The following is a 22,558-nucleotide window of genomic DNA, read 5'->3' on the forward strand; positions in this document are numbered from 1 at the left end:
CCACACAGAGACTACTCCAGACATCCATCATCTCACCTAACGCGGCTGTGAAAAGCCTTCCAGCCCCGCTCCTGAAGGGATGAGCTCACCACATACAGGAAAACAACCAAACCGAAACCACTGTGCCACGTACGCCCGCCAATTCCAAAAATTGCGACTTCTCGCTTCGAAGAAACGTAATTAACCATTTTCTCTTCGTATTCAAAGCTTCTACAGGAAATGGAGCTACACTCACAAAAAACAGCATTATTTTTGATTTCAAATACATATCATGCACCACATGAAACACTGAGAAGTTGTGTGTATCCCAACAAGCACCCACATTTCCGTACACACACACACGGTGGGTACCTGGAGACAACCGGCATTCGGTTTGAACAAAAATATACTTGCAACAACAGAATTTCTCTATTAAATCCATGTTTATTGCTTAAGTTTTATCACAGTGGAGATTAAATTATGCTTAATCATCCGGTCAGTGCTTTTGTACCTTCTTTAATGCCAAAAAAAACCCCCACATTCTAAACCAAGTCATTCATACACTCGAAGTCTTCTCACCATCCCAACCATTCATCGCCTCTGTGTGCTCCTGTAGTTGCCACGGGCTGCGAGATTGTAAAAAGGTATAGCTAAAGAGGCTTATATTTATAATACCATTTTTTTTTTTTCAAGTATTCAGAGAGCAGCACGAGTAGCCGCCCTGTGTATTAGAAACATATCTGCACTGTTATTTATTGCTGTAGGACCGAGGCTCCTGATGGAATGGTGATGAAATATTGCATCACTGTGTATGAAGATGAGCTCAGCATCCCGTCATCATCCCAACTCCTCCCATGTTAGTGAGCGACACAAGGCAAAAAACGGGCTTCCCTCCTTTCTCTTTCAGCCACGGCACCTCCAACTACAAATAAATAAAGCATACACTCACAACGTGTGTAGTGCAAATCCCAAGTAAACAGAATGACATGGAAATAAAACTCAGAGTTGCCAACTTTGGTTCAGCAGGGCAAGCAACGATTCCACGGCCGGCATTCCCGCCCCGGGAGCGCGCACCACCGCCGGCGTCCCGTGTCGGCGACAATGATTGAAGGAGATGGTTGGAGGGCAGGGGGGGGACAGGGGGCCACCTCTGCACTCGCCAGGTGGCCAGGCCTCACCCCACACACATCCCCCACCAGCCCCGGGCAGGACGGCTGGACACCGCCCGCGGCGCGGAATTCCTATTGGCAACTAGGCGGAACATGGATTGCGTGGCCCAGACTAATAGAAGGTAGTATTTCTGTTTTTCCAGATACAACCATTGAAAGAGAACATCTACAACATTGCGATTCAGAAAGAACTTAATGAGAATTAACAGGAAAGACATTCAACGCTGGGGGGGGGGCGCGGGGGGAGTGCTGTGTGGGGGTTGTTCCCTTGAAACAAACCCCCAGGAGCGGTTCCAGTCTGCACAGCTCTGGGCAAATTACAAAACCTTCTGCACTAAGCACAGGGCTAGGTTTTTAGAAGTTCCTTTTTTTTTTTTCTTTTCCTTTTTTGTTGCTCTTTTGTTTTGTTGTTTCACTTATTTTTCTTAATTATACAAACCTACTTCCCACACAGCCCTATTTGGAACTGAAATAAGACTCCCTAATAATTTCGTGGCATCAATTCTGTATGCAGAGAAAGGCGACAAATCAAAATTTGTCTCGGTTTAAGTTAGGACGCACTGTGGACTTGCTCAGAACCCTTTTCTCCAAAGTACTGGTAGCGAGCAGAAGAGTCATGCAGCTTTATCAGTAAAACAAATACACATTTTTGCCATTTTTCTTCATTGCTCATTGAGGTTATTTCTTTCTTTTTTAAATTTTTTTTTTAACCTCTGTGTTCTCAGTCCACAACTTGCTATCTCTCACCTAAAGACTGGGGGAAATCCTTTGTGTTTTAAACAGCATTCTTGTACACAACGGGTTGAAACCTTCCACAAAGGAAACACAGAACTAGCACTAGAGAGTTGTCTCAGCTAAAAGGATGGAGATATTAAAACAATAAAAAAATAAAAGGAGAACACCTCTGCAAATAAAAAGAAACCTCTCCTCATTTGGGACACACACACTGAGCTTTTAAAAGCTGAAAATTCATAAATACGGTCACTGTATAGAACTTTAGAGAATTAAGGCTTCTAAAAACTTCAGTGCCAAAATAACCTCTCTGCATCAGTATTAAGAATAAAATATTTTCCATTTTAGGTTGTGCTTGCCTTTTTTTTTTTTTTTTCTTTTTTTGTTCAAGACTTCTCTTAGTTCCGTAGAATTTTGTCACATAATATTACATACTGAAGGGGAGTGTTAGAACTGCTTATTGAGGTTTTAAGTAGTTGTTAGACTAAAGTTACAGCGATAAAATTCGATTACTGATCTGATTCATTGCTACTTTACACGGGACTGTTGGCTCATTTCACCTTTTTTTCATGCTTAATGTGGCCGTTTCTTCTATACTTGCCATTGGGGATCCCGTTCTGGTAGTGTCCATTAACAGCGCTATGTTTGTCATTGCACCAGAGATGTTTGCTCTGCTTGCAGATTAATTTGGTCATCCTGGCCAAAACATAGTAAAGTAAGGCAGCACCCACTAGCAGGACCAAGGCAATATCCAGTAAGAAATACTGAAAGAGGGAGATGCTGTAAACGGCGGCACGGAGGTGCTGGGCTCCGTTGTGGCGCAGGATGTAATTGATCCAGTACACAGTCCGGTTCACGGGGTGTCCAGGCTGGTCCTTGTGGATCTCCGACAGCCTCTGCGCCCGCTGCCGGTAGCTGGGGGGAGGAAAGCAAACAAAGAAGAGAGGAAAAAGCTGTCATCTCACACCGTTGTGCAACTCGCACCAGAGAAATGCAGAGCAGCCAGAAACCCGGGGTTGATTTTGCAATAAACCATTTCCACCAGGGTTTCGCCCAAAGCTTTTGGTTTTTCAACCCAGCAGCTGAACCCCTTCAAATTCTTCCTCTCCTGTCTGCAGGGTCGACAGGTTATTTACGCAGCGCTTGCCTTTACACTGAGGATAATTGCACAAGGGGAAGGTGATGAAACTCATGTTATCAAGGCTGCTATCAGCATTCCCCCACTCTCTGCCGCTGCTCTGCTGCTTGCTCCTGACAGTAATCTCCTCTCCCAGAAAGATTCAGCTCCCATGAAAGCAAGAAGCATCAACAGCTCCAACATTAGGGATAGCCCACTTAATATACTGCCAGCTAACCCCTCGCTATTTTTCATCTGGATATGGGAGGTATTACGAGCCAGAAAAGGAACATATCACCTCAGATAATTTCATTTTTTCTTATAAAATCACAGAACTTCGAGTCCTTCTTTCTGAATGCCACCCCATTTTAGCTGCAACCCAAACCATGTACGTGTATCTTGCTCCAGGCCCCGCAGGCCAAGCACCACAGCCACACTGCTCACGTGGAGTAATCAAGACAGACACCAAGGGAACCTCGGTGTGCAACACAGAGTAAGTCAGGACAGGTTTGTTTCCATAACCTCTGTGCCCTCCACATGGCAACTGCTACCAAGAGCAAGTGAGACAATTGAGTTTTGGTGCTGAGCAACGAGCCCAGCACCCACACAGAAACCTCAGCTGTTGGGTAATCCTGAGAAACGGGACAAACACCCAGACTTGCCTCAAGTGTAGGCACAAATAACAAAACACAGGGTTTTTTTCACCGCCGCACGAAGGCTTCATATCCATATTCATGCACAAACAATTGCTCATTCCATACCTGGGGTCATTAATAACTTTGACTAGGGCTTCGTACAGCTCGCTCTCAGTCATGGTCTTCCAGTTGAGCAGTATTCCCATGCCTTTGGCCTGCACACGGGTCATGGTATCGTAGTGGTCTCCAAAGAGGGGAATGCCCACCACTGGGACCCCGTGGTACATGGTTTCAAAAATGCTGTTCAAGCCTCCGTGACTGAGGAAAGCTTTAATGTTAGAGTGACCTGCAACCACAAGGGACATCAAGGTTACAAAATGCACTCCTGCCTCCTTTGTATTAAGCTACCCAAGCACCTGGGTATGACAAATTTATCAACCACTCTTCTACGGCTGCAGCTCTGGCTGGTAAAAAGGACTGCAGCTTGTTCTGAAGTTCTGCCTTAACCCACTCTGCTGGAATTCCTCACACATTAAATCATTTCCTTACACACAGAGAAAGAGAGAGAGCAGCCAAAGCAAAGAAAATTCTCATTTGTATGAGGCATGTAAAGTGATTAATGGAGTAATTATTAAGTATTGCCTGCTCCTGAGCACCTGCAGGTGTTGACTCCAGCAGGTTCAGCAGTACTCCTGAGCACGGTTTTGTACAGAATTAACTAGTTTAATGGCAGGACAACCCATGTCACACTCCTAAAGCTTCACATGCCCTTACTTGAGGTTAGCAAGGTCTGACAATCACAGCAACAGCCTCATGTGATGGAAAAAGCAGCCTGCCTCAGAGCAATCCTGTAACCAGAACAGATCTACCTGCTTTAGGAGTCACCTGCCTAAATCACTACGTTGTGGGAAATTCTCCGGCTCACACACACACACACAGATGTTTAATGCACTCATCAGCTCCCATCGGAGCTCTTTTGGGAACACACAAACATCCTGGTCTCCCACAAACAGGTATTCTGTGGCCCGTCAGACCTGCAGGTATCCCCTGATAGGGAAAAGAAAAAAATAAACTATCAAGTTTAATTTTCCCCTGAGATCCTGTAGCACCTCGGTTCAACAGAAGGGTTATCAGCTTGCAACACGTGCCCAAGTTCTGGTAGAGCTTCCTTGTATTTATAAAACAGCACTTACAGACTCCTAAAACTTATTCTGATGCTCAGTTTCATGACCCCTCCTTGAACAGTGTTTGAACTTAAGGAAAACATGAAATTCCCATCAGGGAAAGACAATTCACAGAGGGGTGTTCAATTCTCTCTTCAAATCCTAACTTAACATCCTTGCTCCATGACAGCAATTATCCTGGTCTGATAGTCACTGCTAATTCAGTAGAGTATTTCTGAAAGAACAAACTGAACTCAAGTGAGAATAACCAATAAACAATGGAAGCAAATACTCACCAAGGAGGTCATTTTGTGGTAACCATTCGATCAGCTTGGTATTGTTGCCTAAATTCCTTGGTCTGTTTCCTGAAAACCTAAACCAGGAACATGAAATGGAAACAGTTATCAAACCCTCCAAAGTAACCACTAAAGGATTGAGATGTTTGGTTCATTCCAGAGGACTGGAACTGCAACTTCCCAAAGAATCAGCTACGCACTTCCAAGTAAGCAAGACGTGCACCTCTTCAACAGGCTTGTACTTTTGTCTGTCATAAAAGGCTACATTATTTACCCTAATTTAACAAAATCAATGAATTATGTTACTGGTTTGTCCTCCCTAACCAGAAGGGCATAAAGAGCTGCAAAAAAAGCCCAGAATTTGGCACTGTGACATGAAGACTGCCAAGCAGTACTCACCACTTTTCTGTCCAACATACAGGTTCAGGATCTGAGGAACAAAACCAAACCCTGAATCCCCAAAAAACTCCAAGTTCCATCTGATTGATATATAAACACCCAAATTTTAATAGAAGGCTTTAAATGGAATTGTTGGGTTGGCATTAAAAAAAGCTATCCTCCGGAAAAAAACATTTTTATTTTCTTCCAAAAGGGGATGCTTCCTAAAGAGACATAATCCAGTGAAAACATAGTAAAAGGACAGCAGAAAAGCACTAAGATAACTTTCAATCATTAATTAGAAGCCAAGAAGTGTTGTGGGAGCCACAACAGTGTCTCTACTCCAAACAAAAACTGATGTTACCTTCACTACCACAGATTCTGCGCCACAGCCTGATAATTTCCTGTTTTTCCAGTTCATTAGTGGGATTTAATCCTCAAACTACACGCAGCAGTGAGAACATTCCCAAAAAAATTGTGGGGAACAAGCCACCAAGACTGTTCATACAACTCCAAGAGTGTGGCAGGGTCTTGAGACACCCTTTTGAGGTGTAAGACACTGAGTATCTGAAAATAAAATGTTCACATGAACTCCACCAAATTATGTCAGCAATGCTTGACATGAAGCAGAGCTGACTAAACAGTTTGGGGATTTTTACAGGGAGTTGAGAACACTACTCAAGATGTTTTTAGAACTGAGAACGCTTCTTTACCGATTCTGACTCCAGAAAATTTCTCTTCCTTCAGTTTCTCACAGAAGGACAAGCAAGTGGGAAAATGAATAATGAAAGCCTGTGGTTACAGATGGAAGAGGAAAAGGGGCCTAAAAAATTGAGGGAAAAGGGCAAGAAGAAAGAAAACAGAGGTTTTTCATCATCAGGATTCATTTTTGAGCCCTGGGGTAGCTCCTTCATCAAAAACAGTGTTAGTGTATCCCCAATGTTCTGAACTTCTCACTGTCCCCCAGACCTTCCAAGGGTACAAACCCATGCCTTACTCTGCCACGACAATCATTGCTTCTCCTTGTTAGGAGGATATTGCAACATTTTCATGCCAAGTATTTTTCCAGAGGATCACACGGTCTGTGCCACCCAGGCAGGCTCCATTCCATCTTCTGCATCTCCAGGGGGAAGCAAGGCTGCCCCAAACCACCCCAAGTTCCTCCAACACTGCCCTTACCTCCAGATAACCCTCTGGGGCAGCCTTGCCAGGGCATGTGCCAACTTATTGGCGATGTCTTCCGACAGGTACTTGACTCCAGCACCGAAGGAGACGAGGACAAAGCCGTTCTCGTGAGCGCCGTTCACCCACGCCTGGAGGTCCTGCGGAAAACAAAGTTCACGCTGAACACTGCAGAGGCAAAGCACAGCAACAGCGAGCAAACACTGCTTACAAAGAGCAGTTGGAGGCGCCTTGGCTGCTTCAGAAGCAAAGTTCCACAAATCCCAAACATTCCTGGAGTCACTGAGAACAATGGCTCAGGATTCAGAGTCCAGGAACAGCAAAACCCTTCCCTGTTTATTTTAGGTCCAGAATTAACCACCAGTGGCTTAAAACAATTCGTCCCTCCTTAACTGATCAGTTGGCACACATTCCCAAGTTAACAGGCTGCATTTTAACTCAGCAAAGCATGAACAGATGCATCTCATAGTTCCAGCTTGGAAGCCCTGCTCAGGAGAAGTGTGAATGAAGCCCGGGTCTCATCTGTGTCATTCCCAGCCTTTAACCAAGTGAGAGAGGGCGTTAAAAGCCTTGCTTTGCTTTCATTTATGGAAAAGGAATAAGCACAACTCAAAAGAAGCCAGAGCTTCTAAAGACAATGTCAGTTTCTACAGCTCAAGGAGTAAAGAGAACCCTTTACTTCTTAAAGCATAGATTTCAATTCTGAGTTTTCCCTACCACCACTGTTAGCAGTAGAAACCAACAAAAAAATCCCCCTGCCACTGACGTATCAGTCAGATGAAGAATATCTTCTGTTTCTCAGGATATTGTTTAATTCTGGTCTCATCAAGTAAAGCACAAGCCTGCTCAAGGCCAGTGCAGCAATAGGAAATGAGCAAAGAGAAAATGAAGCGCCGTGCTCACAATGTGCCTCTTGTCCCGGCAATAAATAGGAGGGCAGACAGTAACGGAGTAACGCCGTGCTATCGTATCCCAGCACAAAACCCAGCACATCTCTCGATTCTTCCACATTGCACTGGGGGTTGTGCACCACTCTCTGCTATAAAGCAAAAAAGATTTCCATTTTCTTTAAAACCCACAGATGGCCCTTTCCCGGCGCACTCTTCTTTTTTTATTCATGTGAAGATGGGAGATGGAGAAGGCCAAAGAGGGGAAGTGGCTCTGACCTGCCTCAAAGCTGAATCATTTATGAGGGGCTGAACTCCTGACACCAAAGTTCCCAAAGTGGTTTTGTGATTTATTTAAAGCTCGTCCTTGAATCTTACTTCAGGACCTAAGGCTCACTGCAAATGTCATCACATATAGTCACTGCAGTGCTTCAATAGTTACACATCTTGAAGTCTTTCCCATCAGCTGTTTAAAGCTGAAGAGTAAAGAACTTTTTGTGGGCTCTAGGACAAACCATTCCAGAAATCCCCAAACTCCCAGGCCATTGTCATCATAGGGCACTCGGCCAGCCAGAGGGGCACGTTACTGAAGGTTTCAGAAGTGCTTCCTTGCTGACTCCTCCACGACAGAGGTGCTCAGGGAGCCACAAACGAGGCATTGGAGCTGGTTCCCAAATATCCAAACACGTCAGACCTCCGGACACAAAGGTGAGGACAGCGTCGCCTGCAGTGACCATGAGATGGAGCTCAGGATACTGAGGCAACAGGGCAGACGACAGCACCATCTCCAGGGCTTCAACGAAGTTAATTCCAACCTCTTCAGAGACCTGCTTGGAAGAATCCTGTGAGACACAGACCTAGCAAGACAGGCTTGGGAGAGCATGTTCCAGCAGCACTTCCTCCAAGCTCAAACAGGTCCATGCTGAGATGACAGAAAAGGTGTCAGGAAGATAAACAAAGATATACAAAAGGAAAAAAAAAAAACCCATCACACTTGATTCAGGGATGGGTGGAATATCCAGGCACTGCTTGAGCTTGCAGGGATGGGTTTTGGAAAGCCAAAGCTGAACAGGACAAGGGACCTGGCGACAAAAAGTTCAAGGTGCTTCCTGCTTTCTTCATTTTAGCCTTTGTTGGTTTGGCCTTTGGCAATGCCACGTCCCTCAGACCAGAGGGAAAGGGTAAATAGACTGGACATAGACTACTTACACAGGGTGTGATAGGATGCACCCAGAAATGCCAGGTGTCTGGTGGGGAATGGGTGGGGAAACAGGATAAATTGCAAGTATCACTTGTGTTTTTATGGATGAAAATTCACAGAGTGGTCTACTCAGCCCCGATTTGATCACTGGAAAGCAATGGAGAATAATCCTCGATCATCCTGGCATCAGAAGGTCCTACCTGTGACTACCTCTCCTTGGCCAGACACGATTTCTGCTGCTGGAGGTGAGCCTGTTCTAGCTGAGAACTGGCTCCCAATGCCGCTGCTCCTCTGTGCTTAATGAGAAATTCTGGGAGACTTCACAAACCCATGTATTCGCACAGTAACAATTATACTTCATTATAGAAGCATAGAGGAGGTAGAAATACTTCCCTGTAATGGAATTTCTAGAACAGCATTCAATAAACCCCCAGCTCTAAGAAAAAAATAGCTGCTAAGTACTTAGAATTTTATGTAGAGGAATAATAATGTGAAAAAAAAAAAGGAACTGGACTACGTCACCTACAGACTTCGCATTTTGCTATGTAACAGCCAAGCAACCTGCTCTGGTGGTTTCACAGCCAAGCCTCTGTAATCCTTCCCTTTGAAGGTAATCCCACTGCTTCACTGGAACATAACATGGACAAAGGTGAATTTAAAATCTTGACAGCCAAGACAAGATCCTAGCATCAAGGCTGAAAGCACGGGATTTGTTCATCATATTCAACAGGATTACATTAAAAAAAAAAAAAAAGTGGAATACAAAATAAAACCATTTGTATCAGCAGAACCTTAATATCCAGACCAGAGCTGGATGATGCCTGGCCAAAGCAGAAGCAGAGGAACCTGATGCTGTCCTTTGACTTCCTTTTAGAATGCTAAATAAAAAAGCACATAATTAAATCCCCAGGGTCAAAACTGCCCAGTGCCAACCTCAGGGAGACACGAAGTTTCATCTCAGCTTGCTGTATCTTGCCATCAACTAAAAGCTTACTTCCTATCCCAGATTTCATTTATGTTTCACACTGTGCTGTCCTCTGACCTGCAGCCCCTTCCCCATCTGCTTCCCCAGAGGAATGCTGGACATCACTACTGTGCATGGGCTGCAGAAAATCAACTACAGACTTGTCAGAAGGAGGGTTCTTCCTGCAAACATCTGGGTCATTCCTGGCCTAACACAGCCTTGATTCAAGGGGATCACTACAAATGTAGGGAGCTGGGTAAAAATTAGGCAATGGCAAACAGGAAACTTACACTGCATCCTCTCAGAGCTCCCTGAGTTTCTGACTCTCAGGTTTTTTAAAACTTATTATACTCCTTCCTGTGACAACTTTTTAGCACATTACTTCTAAACAAAAGGTCAAGTGAAACTGAATCCATGTAAGTGGCATTGCCAGGCCTTTGGTTTTAAGGCACATCTGAACATCCTGGTACAATTAGCCAGGCCATGGCACAAAGCCACAGTATTTTCTTGTATTTTGCCTGTTCTTTGTGTAGTATACAAGGTGTAGCTGTGATACCCAGAGCAGATAAAGGAGCAGGCTGTGCTCTAGGCACATCTCTGAAAGGGACTGAATACCTACCTCAGCAGCACTGTGACTGTGGCTATGTGTGTCATTTAATTCTTGCATGTACACTCCTAATGTTCACAAAAGAGAAGCTGGGAGCAATGCTCACAGAGCCTGAACACTGGAAGAGCACACACTGATGCCACAGAACAACTCTGTCTGCCTACAATTTCAGCAGCCTTAAGTCCCCTTCTTACCTTTCCACTCTCTAGGGCCATATTAGCCCTAACATCCCCCACAGCAGCCTCGAGGCAACCACAAACAAACCCCTCAGAGACCCAAGTTCATCCCCCATGAACTCACCCCTCTCTTCCCCTTAAATCCACTTACACTTTTGACCTCCAGCACGCTCTGCCCTGGCGATCTAATTACGCTCTGTATGAAAAGGCACTGAGTCAGGATGAGTCATTAGAGCTGCCCTCATTAAAATCAGCATTCCCTGATCGGGCACCACTTCACGGCTCCTGGCTTGGAGCACAGCGACCTCCTTTTGCCCACTTGAAAGGACTTTTGGGTTTCCTGTAAACTCAGGATGATTTTAACACAAGCAAAGGACCATTTTGGAGGTCTAAACTACAGAAAAAAATATCGGGGGAGGGAGTTTGTGACATGATGAGCTGATCTGTGCCTTTCTCAAACTCCGGCTCAAGCTTCAACCGAGCACAGAATTAAGAATTTAATTAAAACTTAAGACATAAATTATCAGGACATGCACTTCTTTAAATGGCTCTCTCTTCCAGTGGAAGAGAGCACCTAACCCTCTCCTTCAACCCCAAATAGAAGAAATTTTCAGGTTTTCTTTCAATTGAGGCAACTTGACAAACCTAGCGGTGACTTAGAAACAGAGCTCTGGCTTTTTCCCCTCCAAACCAGCGATCAAACCTTAAGGAATTGTAACCCCCAAACCTCGGTGAACTTGACAGCAAAACTTGCAACAGAAATCCTAATAAAGAATCAGAACAGACACTGACTAAGCTTGTGTACTTTATGTCCATTGCAAGTGTAGGCCTGGCAAGTCTAATGCAGCACTTTCACATTCTGAACCGAATTGTCAATGACATTTTCCAGCTCAGCTTTGTGTTTCATCCAGTTACAGCTTTATACACGTTCATAATATAGGATCCCCTAATGCACATACTACAACCAATTCAAATTTTCACTTAAATGGTTTAAAAAAGAATAAATAATGCAAGTATCACCTAATACCTCTTTTAATTACCATTTTCACAGAATTTGTGTTAAAAAATTATAAAAAATGCACACTAAAGTATAAAAAACTTAAAGGACCTCTGCTTAGAACACTGCACCCACCCCTGCCAGGTCTCTGCTTTGTTTCCATGTAAGCTCTGTGCATGTCTTTTGGGAGGAATAGTACAGGACTCAGTGCTTGCATCGGGAGAAGAAGCACTTATTGATCTGTGCTGTACTATAGGAGCGAGGAGGGGAGGAATCAAGAAATAAACCCCATCTTTTGACCGATGTGAGACAGGAATGCTATTGTGCCAGCCCCACTGTGTGGGCTTTGTTCTGCCCGGTTTTCTAATTAGCCATTCTCCGCAGGCCCCGGTGCCCAACACACAGCTGTGAGCAGGGAGCGAGGGCCCAGCTGGCAGTAACCAGTGGTGCCTAATACTGAGCTTTGTTTCAGATAAACAAAGTGCACAAATACAAACACAACCGGGTGTAATATCCGAAGCTTTCCCTGTTCAGCTGCTCGATCCAAATGTGCAATAGCACAAACGCCTGTTCTTCCAACATGGTCGCAAACCACCCTTTCCCCAAGGCAGAGCACAGCCAACCTATGCAACAACTTCTCCTACAAAATGCTGCATGGAGCAGACAAAACCAGATCTATTTTAAAATAAGAAGCCACATTAAGCTAGCTTTAGAAAGAAGTCACTCACTGATAAATCAACTCAAAGGTATAAAGACCATGTTTTTGAATGCCCAAACTTCTCCACCGTCCTCTGATCAGTACTTCTCTCACATGACACATTTCAATTCTGTCTTAATACATTTTTATTTCAGATTTTACTAACACGACATATCAGAACAGGTGGTCTAAGGTCATACAGACGCCCTTCGACAACCTTTATATCACAAAATAAACAGAATCATATAACCTAAAAGTTATAAAAACACATAATTCCACAGCAAACTCAGAGAAACTGCTACTCCAGGCCAAGACAGCTGTTTGTATTTCCTTGCCATGAGTTTTTAAGTCAGTCTAGAACCAAAACCAGGAGTTTTTATTTGCTCAGAGCAGCGAAGGACACAGCACACCCAGCGAACACCGAGGGCACGAGGCAGAGGATGGAGTCGGCCTCCCTGACTCCAGGCACATCCAGCCGCTTCCGCCGGCTCCGCATCACCCGGCACACCTTGGGCACACTCCAAAGGTTATTTTCCACTGACTGAAGTCCTGCCTTTGAAAAACTACGGCTACCAAGCAGAAGCAGCTCTTCCCTTTTATCGGGACCTGCTCCTTTCCATACCATCCATCTTAATTAAGTTCTTAGCACAATTAAAAGCGGACATCCAGTGCCCAATGAGGACAGGATCCTCCCCCATTTCTCTCTGAATTAAAGACAAGTTAGTTCTTTCTCTTCCCTGGGCTTTACCAATGACAGCTACCATACAAACAAGGGCATGCAGTCAATATCCACACAATTTGCTCATATTTTGTAATTCATACTGGCACAGAGTAAGGCAACTCCAAAAACAACACCTTGTGCCCACTAAAGAAGCCTACTCAGACTGTGGCATTAGATAAATCCCTGTTTTCTTGCTGGCTAAGAAGAAACTTCCTACCAGCTGGCAAACAAACTTAAGATCTCCACTGTTTCCTATCAGAACCCCAAGCAGTACTAAGCACAGTCACCACATATTAATCTAACAATGCTGCTCAGTTTTTCAGTATTAGACACAGATTCAGCCCTGCTGAAATACAGACAACTTTTTCCTTTCATATTTCTCACTGATTATTTGATGTTCATATATATACACACACACACTGTGTATCTGCCTTCTCCAAAACACACAGAGTGTAAAAAAACCACAAACCAGTCTTTCAAACCTTACAAGGCTTTCCAGTGCCTAAAATGTATTTTCTTATCCCGGACCTTGACTGCCTTTTCCCATTTAGCATCCAACAGGGACAGAGAGTTCAAGTCCATTTAAATTTGAAGAGGAATATAGTTCACACTCCAAACCAGAGCTAGGAAATGCAGTCCCCCAAAGCCTTTGCTCCCATACCTGAGCTCCCTCTAGAGCTGCAGGCATATCCAGTGAAGCTCCGGGAACACGCTCTACCCAGAGCTAGAGGTCAAGCAGGAAAAGTGCCACGCAAGGACTTGCCTGATGCAAAAATCCATTACTCACCAGACCTCTGGCAAGCACCCTGGGAAAGCAACCTTGCCTTTCAAATGAATGGGAGGAGTGGAAAACGAGGAGCTTGCCCTTCAGGAGAGGTTATTAAAATCACTGCAGAGAGTAGCGGGTGCAGCAGAGGGATCCTCAAACCCAGGGTTCCAACTAAAAACCTTGTTGGCATTCCCCACAGGCAACATTCTGTTAAAAAGTACCCAAAAAAACCTCCTTCCTAAGCATGAGCTTGCCAACATGCACAGAAAAGTTTGATGATTGTCAAAAGGAAATGCAAACCAAGGCTTTACCAACCCTCTCATTTGCTCCATACAGAGCGAAAACCTCCACAGGAGTTAGGAAAAAACAGTATTAAGTACTGAGACAGTTTTTACTTACTCTGTCTATAAAACAAAGTCAAATTAAATTGCTGCTCATACAGGTAGGAAGAAAATTGACAGGAAGCTAAATTTTAAATAGGGGCCTCTGTATTACAGATACTGACATACACCTCACCCATGAATCCACATGACAATCTTATTTAGGTGGGAAATTTTGTCTGCTGCTGTTCTAGTATGAGACTTGCACTCTGTTGATGCTAAGAGATAGAATTCTAACCTGTAGCTCTAAATCCTTTAATCTAATAATTGCAATTTCTTCTTCATTTTCCTCTTCAGATATAATAGCTTGTCTTTGTTCCTGGGTTTTACTTCCTTCCCTTATCTTTTTTTACAGATTTATAAGTACATGTAAAGTGTGCATATACATACTACATACACAACACCTATGTACTTTTATATTTATATAAGCAAGCCATTAGTCACCACCATTTCTCTGAAAGGCCAAAAATCCGCTGGCTTCTGAGCCTGTGTAAGTCCCACATCCTTCACCCAGACTCCCCTTGGTCAGGGTGAGCAGCAGAATGCACTGCCTTCAGAATTCCCCCCGTGAACATCCTGGGAAGGCTCAGGAAGATGTCTCCTCACAAAGCACTTGGCTGAAGACACCTCATCCCCCCCAAAGCAAAGTATCGGTCATAAACAAATTATCCACTTCACCTTTAAGCAACTAGGACATCTGAAAAGCTGTCTTGATTTAAGATTTATTTTTTCCCCCAAGTCAGTAATATTAATTAGGCTTGCTACTTGTAAATGTCAAGTTTTGAGCACATCCCAAGATCCCAAATTATAGGAATATGGTACCCAAACTCAGGGATGTTCCAAATGCCCCAGGAAATAAAACAATGCCATTTGAAATAAATTCCTATCTTCTGATTTATAATATAAGTCAGAGAAATATGGGAAAAACACTGGCTCATTATTTGTCCTCTGTAGAGGTCATCCCTCAAAACCTGGATGAGGCACTCACTTAAACCACTGCATGTTACCAAAATGAATAAATCTTGTTAGCTTGTGGGTTCTAATACCAACACAATAAATTAGAATATTTAAAACCACAAAGCCTGCTCACAGCAGCAGCTTATTAAAATGTTGGTTTGGGGGTTTTTTTTGCAGTATGAATAAAAACAACCAAGTACCTTCTCTTGCTTTTAGCTTTCATCATCTGACCTACGCAACATCTAAGGTCTGGAACTTTTATTTTCCATCCCCAACATCAACAACTGCTTGAACTCAATAAATAACCACCCTGGACTGTAATCCATGAACCAAGTAAGCTTGTTTTTTGGTAAAGCAGAGCACAGGCTCACTGAAGGTTTGGTACTCCTTTGCCAGCTCATGGGATGCCAGCTTCATGTAGGACCTGCCTTCCCCAGGAGTTTAACTGGGGATGCTTAACCAACCTCCAAAATCAGCCCTGCACCCTTCTCCCCAAGTCCCGGGCTAAACAGACACATGCTGAGTCACATTTCTTCCCCAATTTCAAATGCAGCAGGTACAGCACAACAGACATGGGTCACCAACCCAGTCCTACTGGAGCAGCTGAGACCAGACACTAGAGTTTTAGGACTGTGGGTACCTGGAGAGCTCACACAAACCTTTTCTGCGGATCAAAGTATCAAATTCTGGGGAGGACAAAAAAGCTTTATCTAAAATACATCTCAGAAGCAAAACACATGATCATACAGCTCACTACAGAATTTATACAATGCTGCATCATCCTTAAAAGACTTTTTGCCTCCCCAGCTTACAGCCACGTGCATTTTAGAACAGCTCTAGAATTGCTTCACATCACCAGGAATTTACTGTCCGAACACGTCTGTAAGAACCATTCCCCAGACCTTAAAAATAATACTAAAACGATGGTGCTACACCAAGCACAAAATCTACTGCTACAGCCTGCAAGGGCTTATAGATGTGTCCTTGAATCTGAATGAAGGAGAAAAGCCAAGTTTAAGGAGTACAACATCTCTTGATTCTTCCACCTCTTCTTCAATATAAATACAACTATCAGCTAACAAACCTAGTAAATTTATAACTCTCAGCAAGGCTCAAGAAGAAGGAAAAAAAAAAAAAGAAAAAACCCCAGAAAACCAAACAAACCCAACAAAACACTTTTCAGTGAAGATATTTCAAAGCCACCGATTTGCTGCATAGGCTTTCATCTGTATAATAAGGAGCTCAGATAAGACATGTCCACGGAGGAGCGAGGAAGTTCCTGTAATTATCTGTTGACAGCTGTGGCTGTAAGGACAACTTATTACTCCAAAATGAGAACAACCCTCCTCTGCAGCATAAATTTAGTTTACTCATGGACTGAGTATTTCCCCAGGCAGCTGCTTGTAGCACCCCACAGCTTCCTGCCCTGATGCAGGGTTGTATTTTATCAGGCTGATTAATGCCTAGTACACATCAAACCTGGTCACAAGGTACAAACCCCAGAGGTTTCCCTGTTGGTGCTTAAAAGGGTGTCCCTTGAATAAAGCCCGCTTCATTCAGATTTCTCTGGAGAAGCATAGTGAGGAAGAGCAGAGGAGCCAGTGATTTTCCTAACAGCCGGTGAGTTATCTGGAAAATTCTGCCAGGGAACACCGTACCCTCAGTAGTTGAAGTCACTGATGACCTTAAGGGCTTGACAGCCAGTCTGTCTCTAGGCTTTTCATCTTTTAAGGCTAATTTTGTTCACACTGTCCTCTCTATAACTCAGCATACACTTTTATGAGTTATGTATACAAATCCTGGACTCTGCACCCATAAATAAGCAAATACAATTCCACATGCCCGTGGGTTAAGTCACCTTCACCATCTCCTCATCTTTTGCTGAGCAGCACAGCAAGCAAGGAGCACTGTCTAAACCCAGTTTTAACCAGTGAAAACGTCACACTGGCTCTCACAGAAGACAACCACAATCGCCTACGCAGAGCTTTGCAAAGCCACCATCAGCCCTGCTAGCACGGCAGAGCCGAGTGACACGGAGGGCTCAGCTTCACCCACCCGCAGCAGGGATCCCAAGGGGGAATGCGCCGTGCCCCGGCACTTCAGCCGCTGCCTGCACAGGTGAGGCTGACCCTGCCCTGCCGAGGAGGGAGCCGCAAGGCACCGCAGGGAGCCGGGCAGAGCCGTGACCTCCAAAGGACCCGCTGCTCTCCCCGCCGGCTCCCCCTCCCTGGCACGCCGGTCACTGCGACTTCCCCAGGGACACTGCGCCAAGCGCAGACCGACACCGGGAGCGGGATCCGAGCCTTCCCGAGGCATCTGGGCGAGCTGAGAGCCAAAGACACGCTCGCAGCTTGTGCGCCACAGCCGGGGGCTGCAGCGTAATTGCTACAGAGCTCGGCAGCGGCTGAAAATCATGCTCGACACAAGCGAGCTGCAGGATCAGCAGGGAGGATGTGCCCCAGGAGCGAAATATTAATGCAGATGGGACAGCAAAGCTGGGTCAGGTTATGTATATCTACACACATATATAGGTAAAACACATAATATTAACACAGATGACCAGCAAAGCTGGGCCGAGTTTGTTTCCCCGCCCACATACACGCTGTTACATGACATGAATATTCAGCACTCACTGCTACGTGCTACCTTTAAAGCTGTGCTTTTCTAGCTTTCCTTTCAAGAAGTTCAAGGAACAGTTGCAGAATCTGAGCAGCCACAAAACAGAGCTACCCCATGCCCTGGGATGAAAGAATGGCCACCTGTGACACCCTATAAGATCTTGACCTTTATCTCCTCATTGAGTTCTTAATTGTCACTTTGCACCTCTGATTTTCAAGATGCTGCCTATTAACACAAAGAACTTTTAACTTATGCATAGGCATTCTATTATGGTTAAGCAAACTACTTGGTTATTTTTGGTGAGGGGGAAAGAAGGAAATAACACAGGGGTGCCACTACTGACGTGCCCAGGCAACCTGCTCTGGTATTTCGGACTTTAAAGAATACCGCTGATTTTTTTCCCCCCCAATACTTGTCTAGCAAAGTGGACTAGGCTACTTATAAGCAGTTTTGGTGAATTCAAGAAACCAGAAAAACTTGTAATAACAGCTTTAGTGGGCAAATTGTAGTTACTGTGCCCAGTTACACACTCCCTTTTTCTAATCGGCATCCACAGACAAGAAAATTAATTGAGGGAGCTGCTGAAGCATCACCAATTCCAGCCCAGCACAGAAACATGAACTAGCTTCTCCTTCTGGCTCACCCTAATGCACCAAACTAGAAGCTGCAGAAAATAAATTGGCCAAGGCTGCTGCCTTGGAGATGCAGCAAGAGCAGAGAACAGCCGCAGCACTCGCTATCTGCACTCACAGTTTTCATCTGCCAGGACAGAAGGACAGTTGTGACTTTCATCCCCTTGCTCGGCAAACACAAACTGATTGCCCAATAATTTACCTACAGGATGCACCACAGGGATGGGGAACAGCTTAGGCACGGATAAATTACAGGATAAAGGAGGAACGTGCTCACTTGGTCCCTCTCTCACGTTCAGTGAGAACTCATGCCTTGAACACTAAGGATGCATTGCCTGATAAAACTGAGAAGAAGGTAAATAACGTCTCAGCCCACAAATAATCACAGGTAGTTCCTTTCCCCCACTGTAACAAACATTTGCCACCATTTACTTGACCTACAGGACTGTTTCAAGGTCACTGTCACTCTCCTGTTACACTGAACATCAAAAGACACAAAACAGACAACGTTAACCTATTACCTAAACCGCTTACTCCAACACCTTTTTGTGCTTACTGAAAAAGGAAATAACAGCACTTTGCACACAAAAAGCAAAGCCTCAAAGAGCCACTTAAAAAAGCAAACTGTTGAGCACTGCAGGTCTACCTAGCCCTTTTCATCATCCAGCCAAAAGCATCCATTAAAAAATCACCTCCAATTCAAGAACTGTTTGTTTATGCACACACAAACAGAAGCATAAATGACATGGTTTTCTGCGAGATTGTTCTGCCTGTTGCTCACCGTTGTTCTGCTCAACAGAGGCGTTCTTAGGTATAACATATCAAAGATCACTGAAGTAATCAAACTTAATAATTAATCTGTGCAGCCAGGATTTCTGGAGTCAGTCCAGTTACTATCACTATTTCAGTCTCAAGTTCAGACCCTGATGTCCTGCACGTGCATAGTAAAAATTGGGATCTGAGTGCAGCCACGGTGCTGTTTATGTCAACTCATCTCCATTTCTCACTCGGTACAGCCTTTTCATGTTCATGTACACATCTTCTTGGTCACTATCAAACCTAAGGGAGGCACAGAAATACCACAAAAACACCCACAGCATGAAATTACCTGGTGTAACCTACCAGGCTTCTTTAAGCATAAGCAGTATCCGTGAATTCTACCCTATGTTCATTTTAGACCGTTTTTAGTTTGGCTAAAAGCTACTGATGTGATTTCCAAGACAGAATGCACTGTCTTTCACCTCTAGTGCAGCATTAAGCACCTCACTCAAAAGCAAAACACTTGCATCATCCAAAAATGCCTCATTTTGTTGAATTTGTGACCCACAGCTTCCCTCAGCACCGCTCAAAGTGACTTCCAGGGAACGTTTCACCAAGCAACAACAGAACATCTGAAAATCACTGCTTAAAGCCTGCCCCTCCTCACATGAGGTCAAGCAGAAACCACAGAAATCACTGTAAAACTCAGCAAACCTTACTTCTGGCAGGGGGCTGGCCGGCTTCGTTAGGATTCCTCCCACGTAAACAACGTTGGGTAGCGTCGGTCTCGGGAACTCCAGCGCTACATCAGTACAAAGCATCCACAGGCTGGATCCGTGGACCAAGTCATACATGGAACGTTCTGGAAGAACCTTGTGTTTCTGCATTATCCTTTCGTATTTTGGCAGAACCAAAAAACTGACTCCAAATCTTGAAATAAGATAAACAACAGTATTTTTAATCCTCTCGAATAGGTTCATGTGATCTGTGAGCAGCGAGTTAAATTCTGGAACGTAGGACAGGGGAGCTGGAGCGCCCACTTCTGCTGGATACCAGAGGCCAGTGGAAAACACGGCGTACTTAACCCCCAAAAGATGGGCTATAACAAATCCACACATCTCATTGGGATCTACCAGGAGCAGGTCAAATTTTTCCTGTTTGAGGGCACGCATGAGGTCTCGGTTGCCGACGATCATGTCGCAGTTCTTGGAATAGTGGTCCAGGATATCGAACAGTTCGAGGGCAGTCAGCCTCCCCGAGAAGATACTCCTCATCTTGGACTGGAGGAAATCATCCGAGGTGCTGCTGTTAAAGATCCCTGGGTAGCGCTGAAGTCTGTAGTGATTAGATGGAGGAATCTCTCTGCCCTCAGAGAGGAGAAACACTGTCTGGTGACCTTGGTCATGCAAGGCTGAGGCCAGAGTCTTGAAAATATAAAGATGGCTTTCAAACATAATTGGCGGCACAACAACGATTTTGGCAGCCCTCGCTATCCCGACAGCACTCCACAGGAGAACGAAGGCTGGAGCGTACGGCTTCATAGCTGAAAGGAAAAATAAGAGCATTACATCCCAGACAAAAGGACTACATTTGGCAGTTTAAGCCCACCATCCTATCTTTTGCACGGTTATGAGCACTTCAAGTTGTCCTCCTTCAAGCTGCAGCTCTCTACTCTGATTTCAGCACAGTGTTCTCTAGGGTTTTGTTGTCATGTAAGCTGCCGGCATAGAGAAGATACAGGGCTTTTTTCCTCCTGAAAGGACGCGTAAATTCGTGCCATGTTTTTCTTTAGTATCAATGCTGACCAGACACATAAGGGTGGAAAGCAAAAAAATCAGGCAGGAAGATGCTACTGTTGACTAAGAGCCAACTTTGAGCTTCCAAAAACGGCATTCTGCTAACAAGAAGGACTTGACTAACAGGAGTTAGTACTGCACACGTGAACACCACAACTTCCACTGAAGCACTTCAACAGGTACTTGATTCTGAACCTACTTAAATCAGCACTTAAACACCCACTTGAACACCAGCTCTACCTACGCTGAAAAACCCCACTGCCACCCTAAATGCACAGCTCCTGACAGCAGGAAAAGAGGAAATACTTGTTACATGTGGTTGGCTGATTTAAAATGCTGTATGCAGCAGAGGAAAGCAAAGTGCCTTCAAAGCACAATGAGGACATGTCGGAAACTCCTCAGTCACCATCACCCTCCTAGGACAGAGAAATGAGTACAAGCCAAACCAAACAATCTGCTCTTTTCCTCCTGCCAAACCAATCCACGTGGAAGCCCGAGTCTGTTGCAGTGTCCTTTATAAATAAGAACAACGGACAATACTGCTCGGTCCTTGCTGTCTCCCCGCTATTGTCATATAACCCTCTTAAAACAGATTGCTCAGGACTTTTCCTTACTTAATCTTACATGGGTTAGCAGCTAACAAATAGAGCATCTCTTATTTTATACAGCTACTTATAAATTACTATATTCCTATACGCTTATGATATAAAAATTTAAGGGTTGTTCTGAGTTACATTACTCTGTACTAAGTTATCTGAAGGGTGTCCCCTCCAGGTAGTTGTAGACAGCAGTTAGGTCTCCCAAGGAAAATGATTAATCCAACTCAGAAAAATTCCATTATTGATTCCATCTCCCCACGCTAGAAGCATTCCCACGGTATTGAGTTACTGCTCCTGTCAACAAGAGTGATATTACAAAACCATGAATGGAGGTGCAGGACTGGGAAACTTAGTTATGTTCCTATCAGCAGCAGAAATCAAAGGTTACAGGAGCCTAAGGGCTCATCATGATCCAGCATGTTGCCACAGGCCGGCTCTACTTCCATCTCCTGATCTGAGGCCTAGAGCACAGCACAGAAGAGACAATCCTTAGCCCTAAGGGATATTTTCCACGGCTGGGGTGACACACATGCCACCAAAAGCCACTGGATCTACAGCCATCCTTCCCCTAGGATGCCGACAGCATTTGCCCTTAGCTTCCCCTCCCCACACTTACCTGGCAGCCAAGTTTTAAACAGGAATCACATCAGACATTTTACTCCTTGTGAAGGCATTACAAATACTAACATGAAAACCTGGCAATACAACTAAAACCATTTACCAAACATGATTTTTTATCCTCTTGCAGCGAATCAGTGTCAAGAGATGACACAACACACTTCCCTGGCAGTCTGCACCTTGTGGCATCTTCAGAACTGGTAAAACAATAATCACTTCTCAAAAACCTATTATGCAACTCCCCTCTTCAACACAAGCACCTTCCATGGGAGCTGGAAAATATATGCACAGGATCTGCCAAGTCATAGAGACATTAAACACATGATGCTGTTAGAGAAATGCCGATTTAAGTGACATTTTTACTGGGAAAAAAATCGCATTGACCTTCTACTGAACTTCTGGCAGGAACCTGCAGCCTCATCATTTCGTGCCCCGGCCAGAGAGAAGCAGGGAGCTCAGCTTGGAATTCTGCAGGAACAAGGGCAATAGGTAACAGCACTCTGTAAGCCAATTAATCATGAGCCTAAT

General features: G+C 44.5%; 1 protein-coding gene across 5 annotated transcripts in view; it reads right to left on the bottom strand.

Annotated features, from left to right (window-relative positions):
- Nucleotides 1-403: 403 nt before the first annotated feature.
- Nucleotides 404-22,558, bottom strand: part of UGT8 (UDP glycosyltransferase 8) — a 35,019-nt gene continuing 12,864 nt past the window's right edge. For all 5 annotated transcript variants that reach the window (XM_088056873.1, XM_088056874.1, XM_005532150.3 and 2 more), the window contains 5 exons: nucleotides 19,737-20,560; nucleotides 6,649-6,791; nucleotides 5,092-5,168; nucleotides 3,759-3,978; nucleotides 404-2,795 (listed from right to left, as the gene is read on the bottom strand). In XM_088056873.1, coding sequence (XP_087912999.1) covers nucleotides 2,432-2,795; nucleotides 3,759-3,978; nucleotides 5,092-5,168; nucleotides 6,649-6,791; nucleotides 19,737-20,558 — 1,626 coding nt within the window. In that variant the 5' untranslated portion in view covers nucleotides 20,559-20,560 and the 3' untranslated portion in view covers nucleotides 404-2,431. The remainder of the gene's footprint in view (nucleotides 2,796-3,758; nucleotides 3,979-5,091; nucleotides 5,169-6,648; nucleotides 6,792-19,736; nucleotides 20,561-22,558) is intronic.

The sequence above is a fragment of the Pseudopodoces humilis genome, chromosome 6 (genome assembly GCF_049639895.1).
Source record: "Pseudopodoces humilis isolate 2021_Gansu_Grassland_sample_001 chromosome 6, ASM4963989v1, whole genome shotgun sequence".
Lineage (NCBI taxonomy): Eukaryota > Metazoa > Chordata > Aves > Passeriformes > Paridae > Pseudopodoces > Pseudopodoces humilis.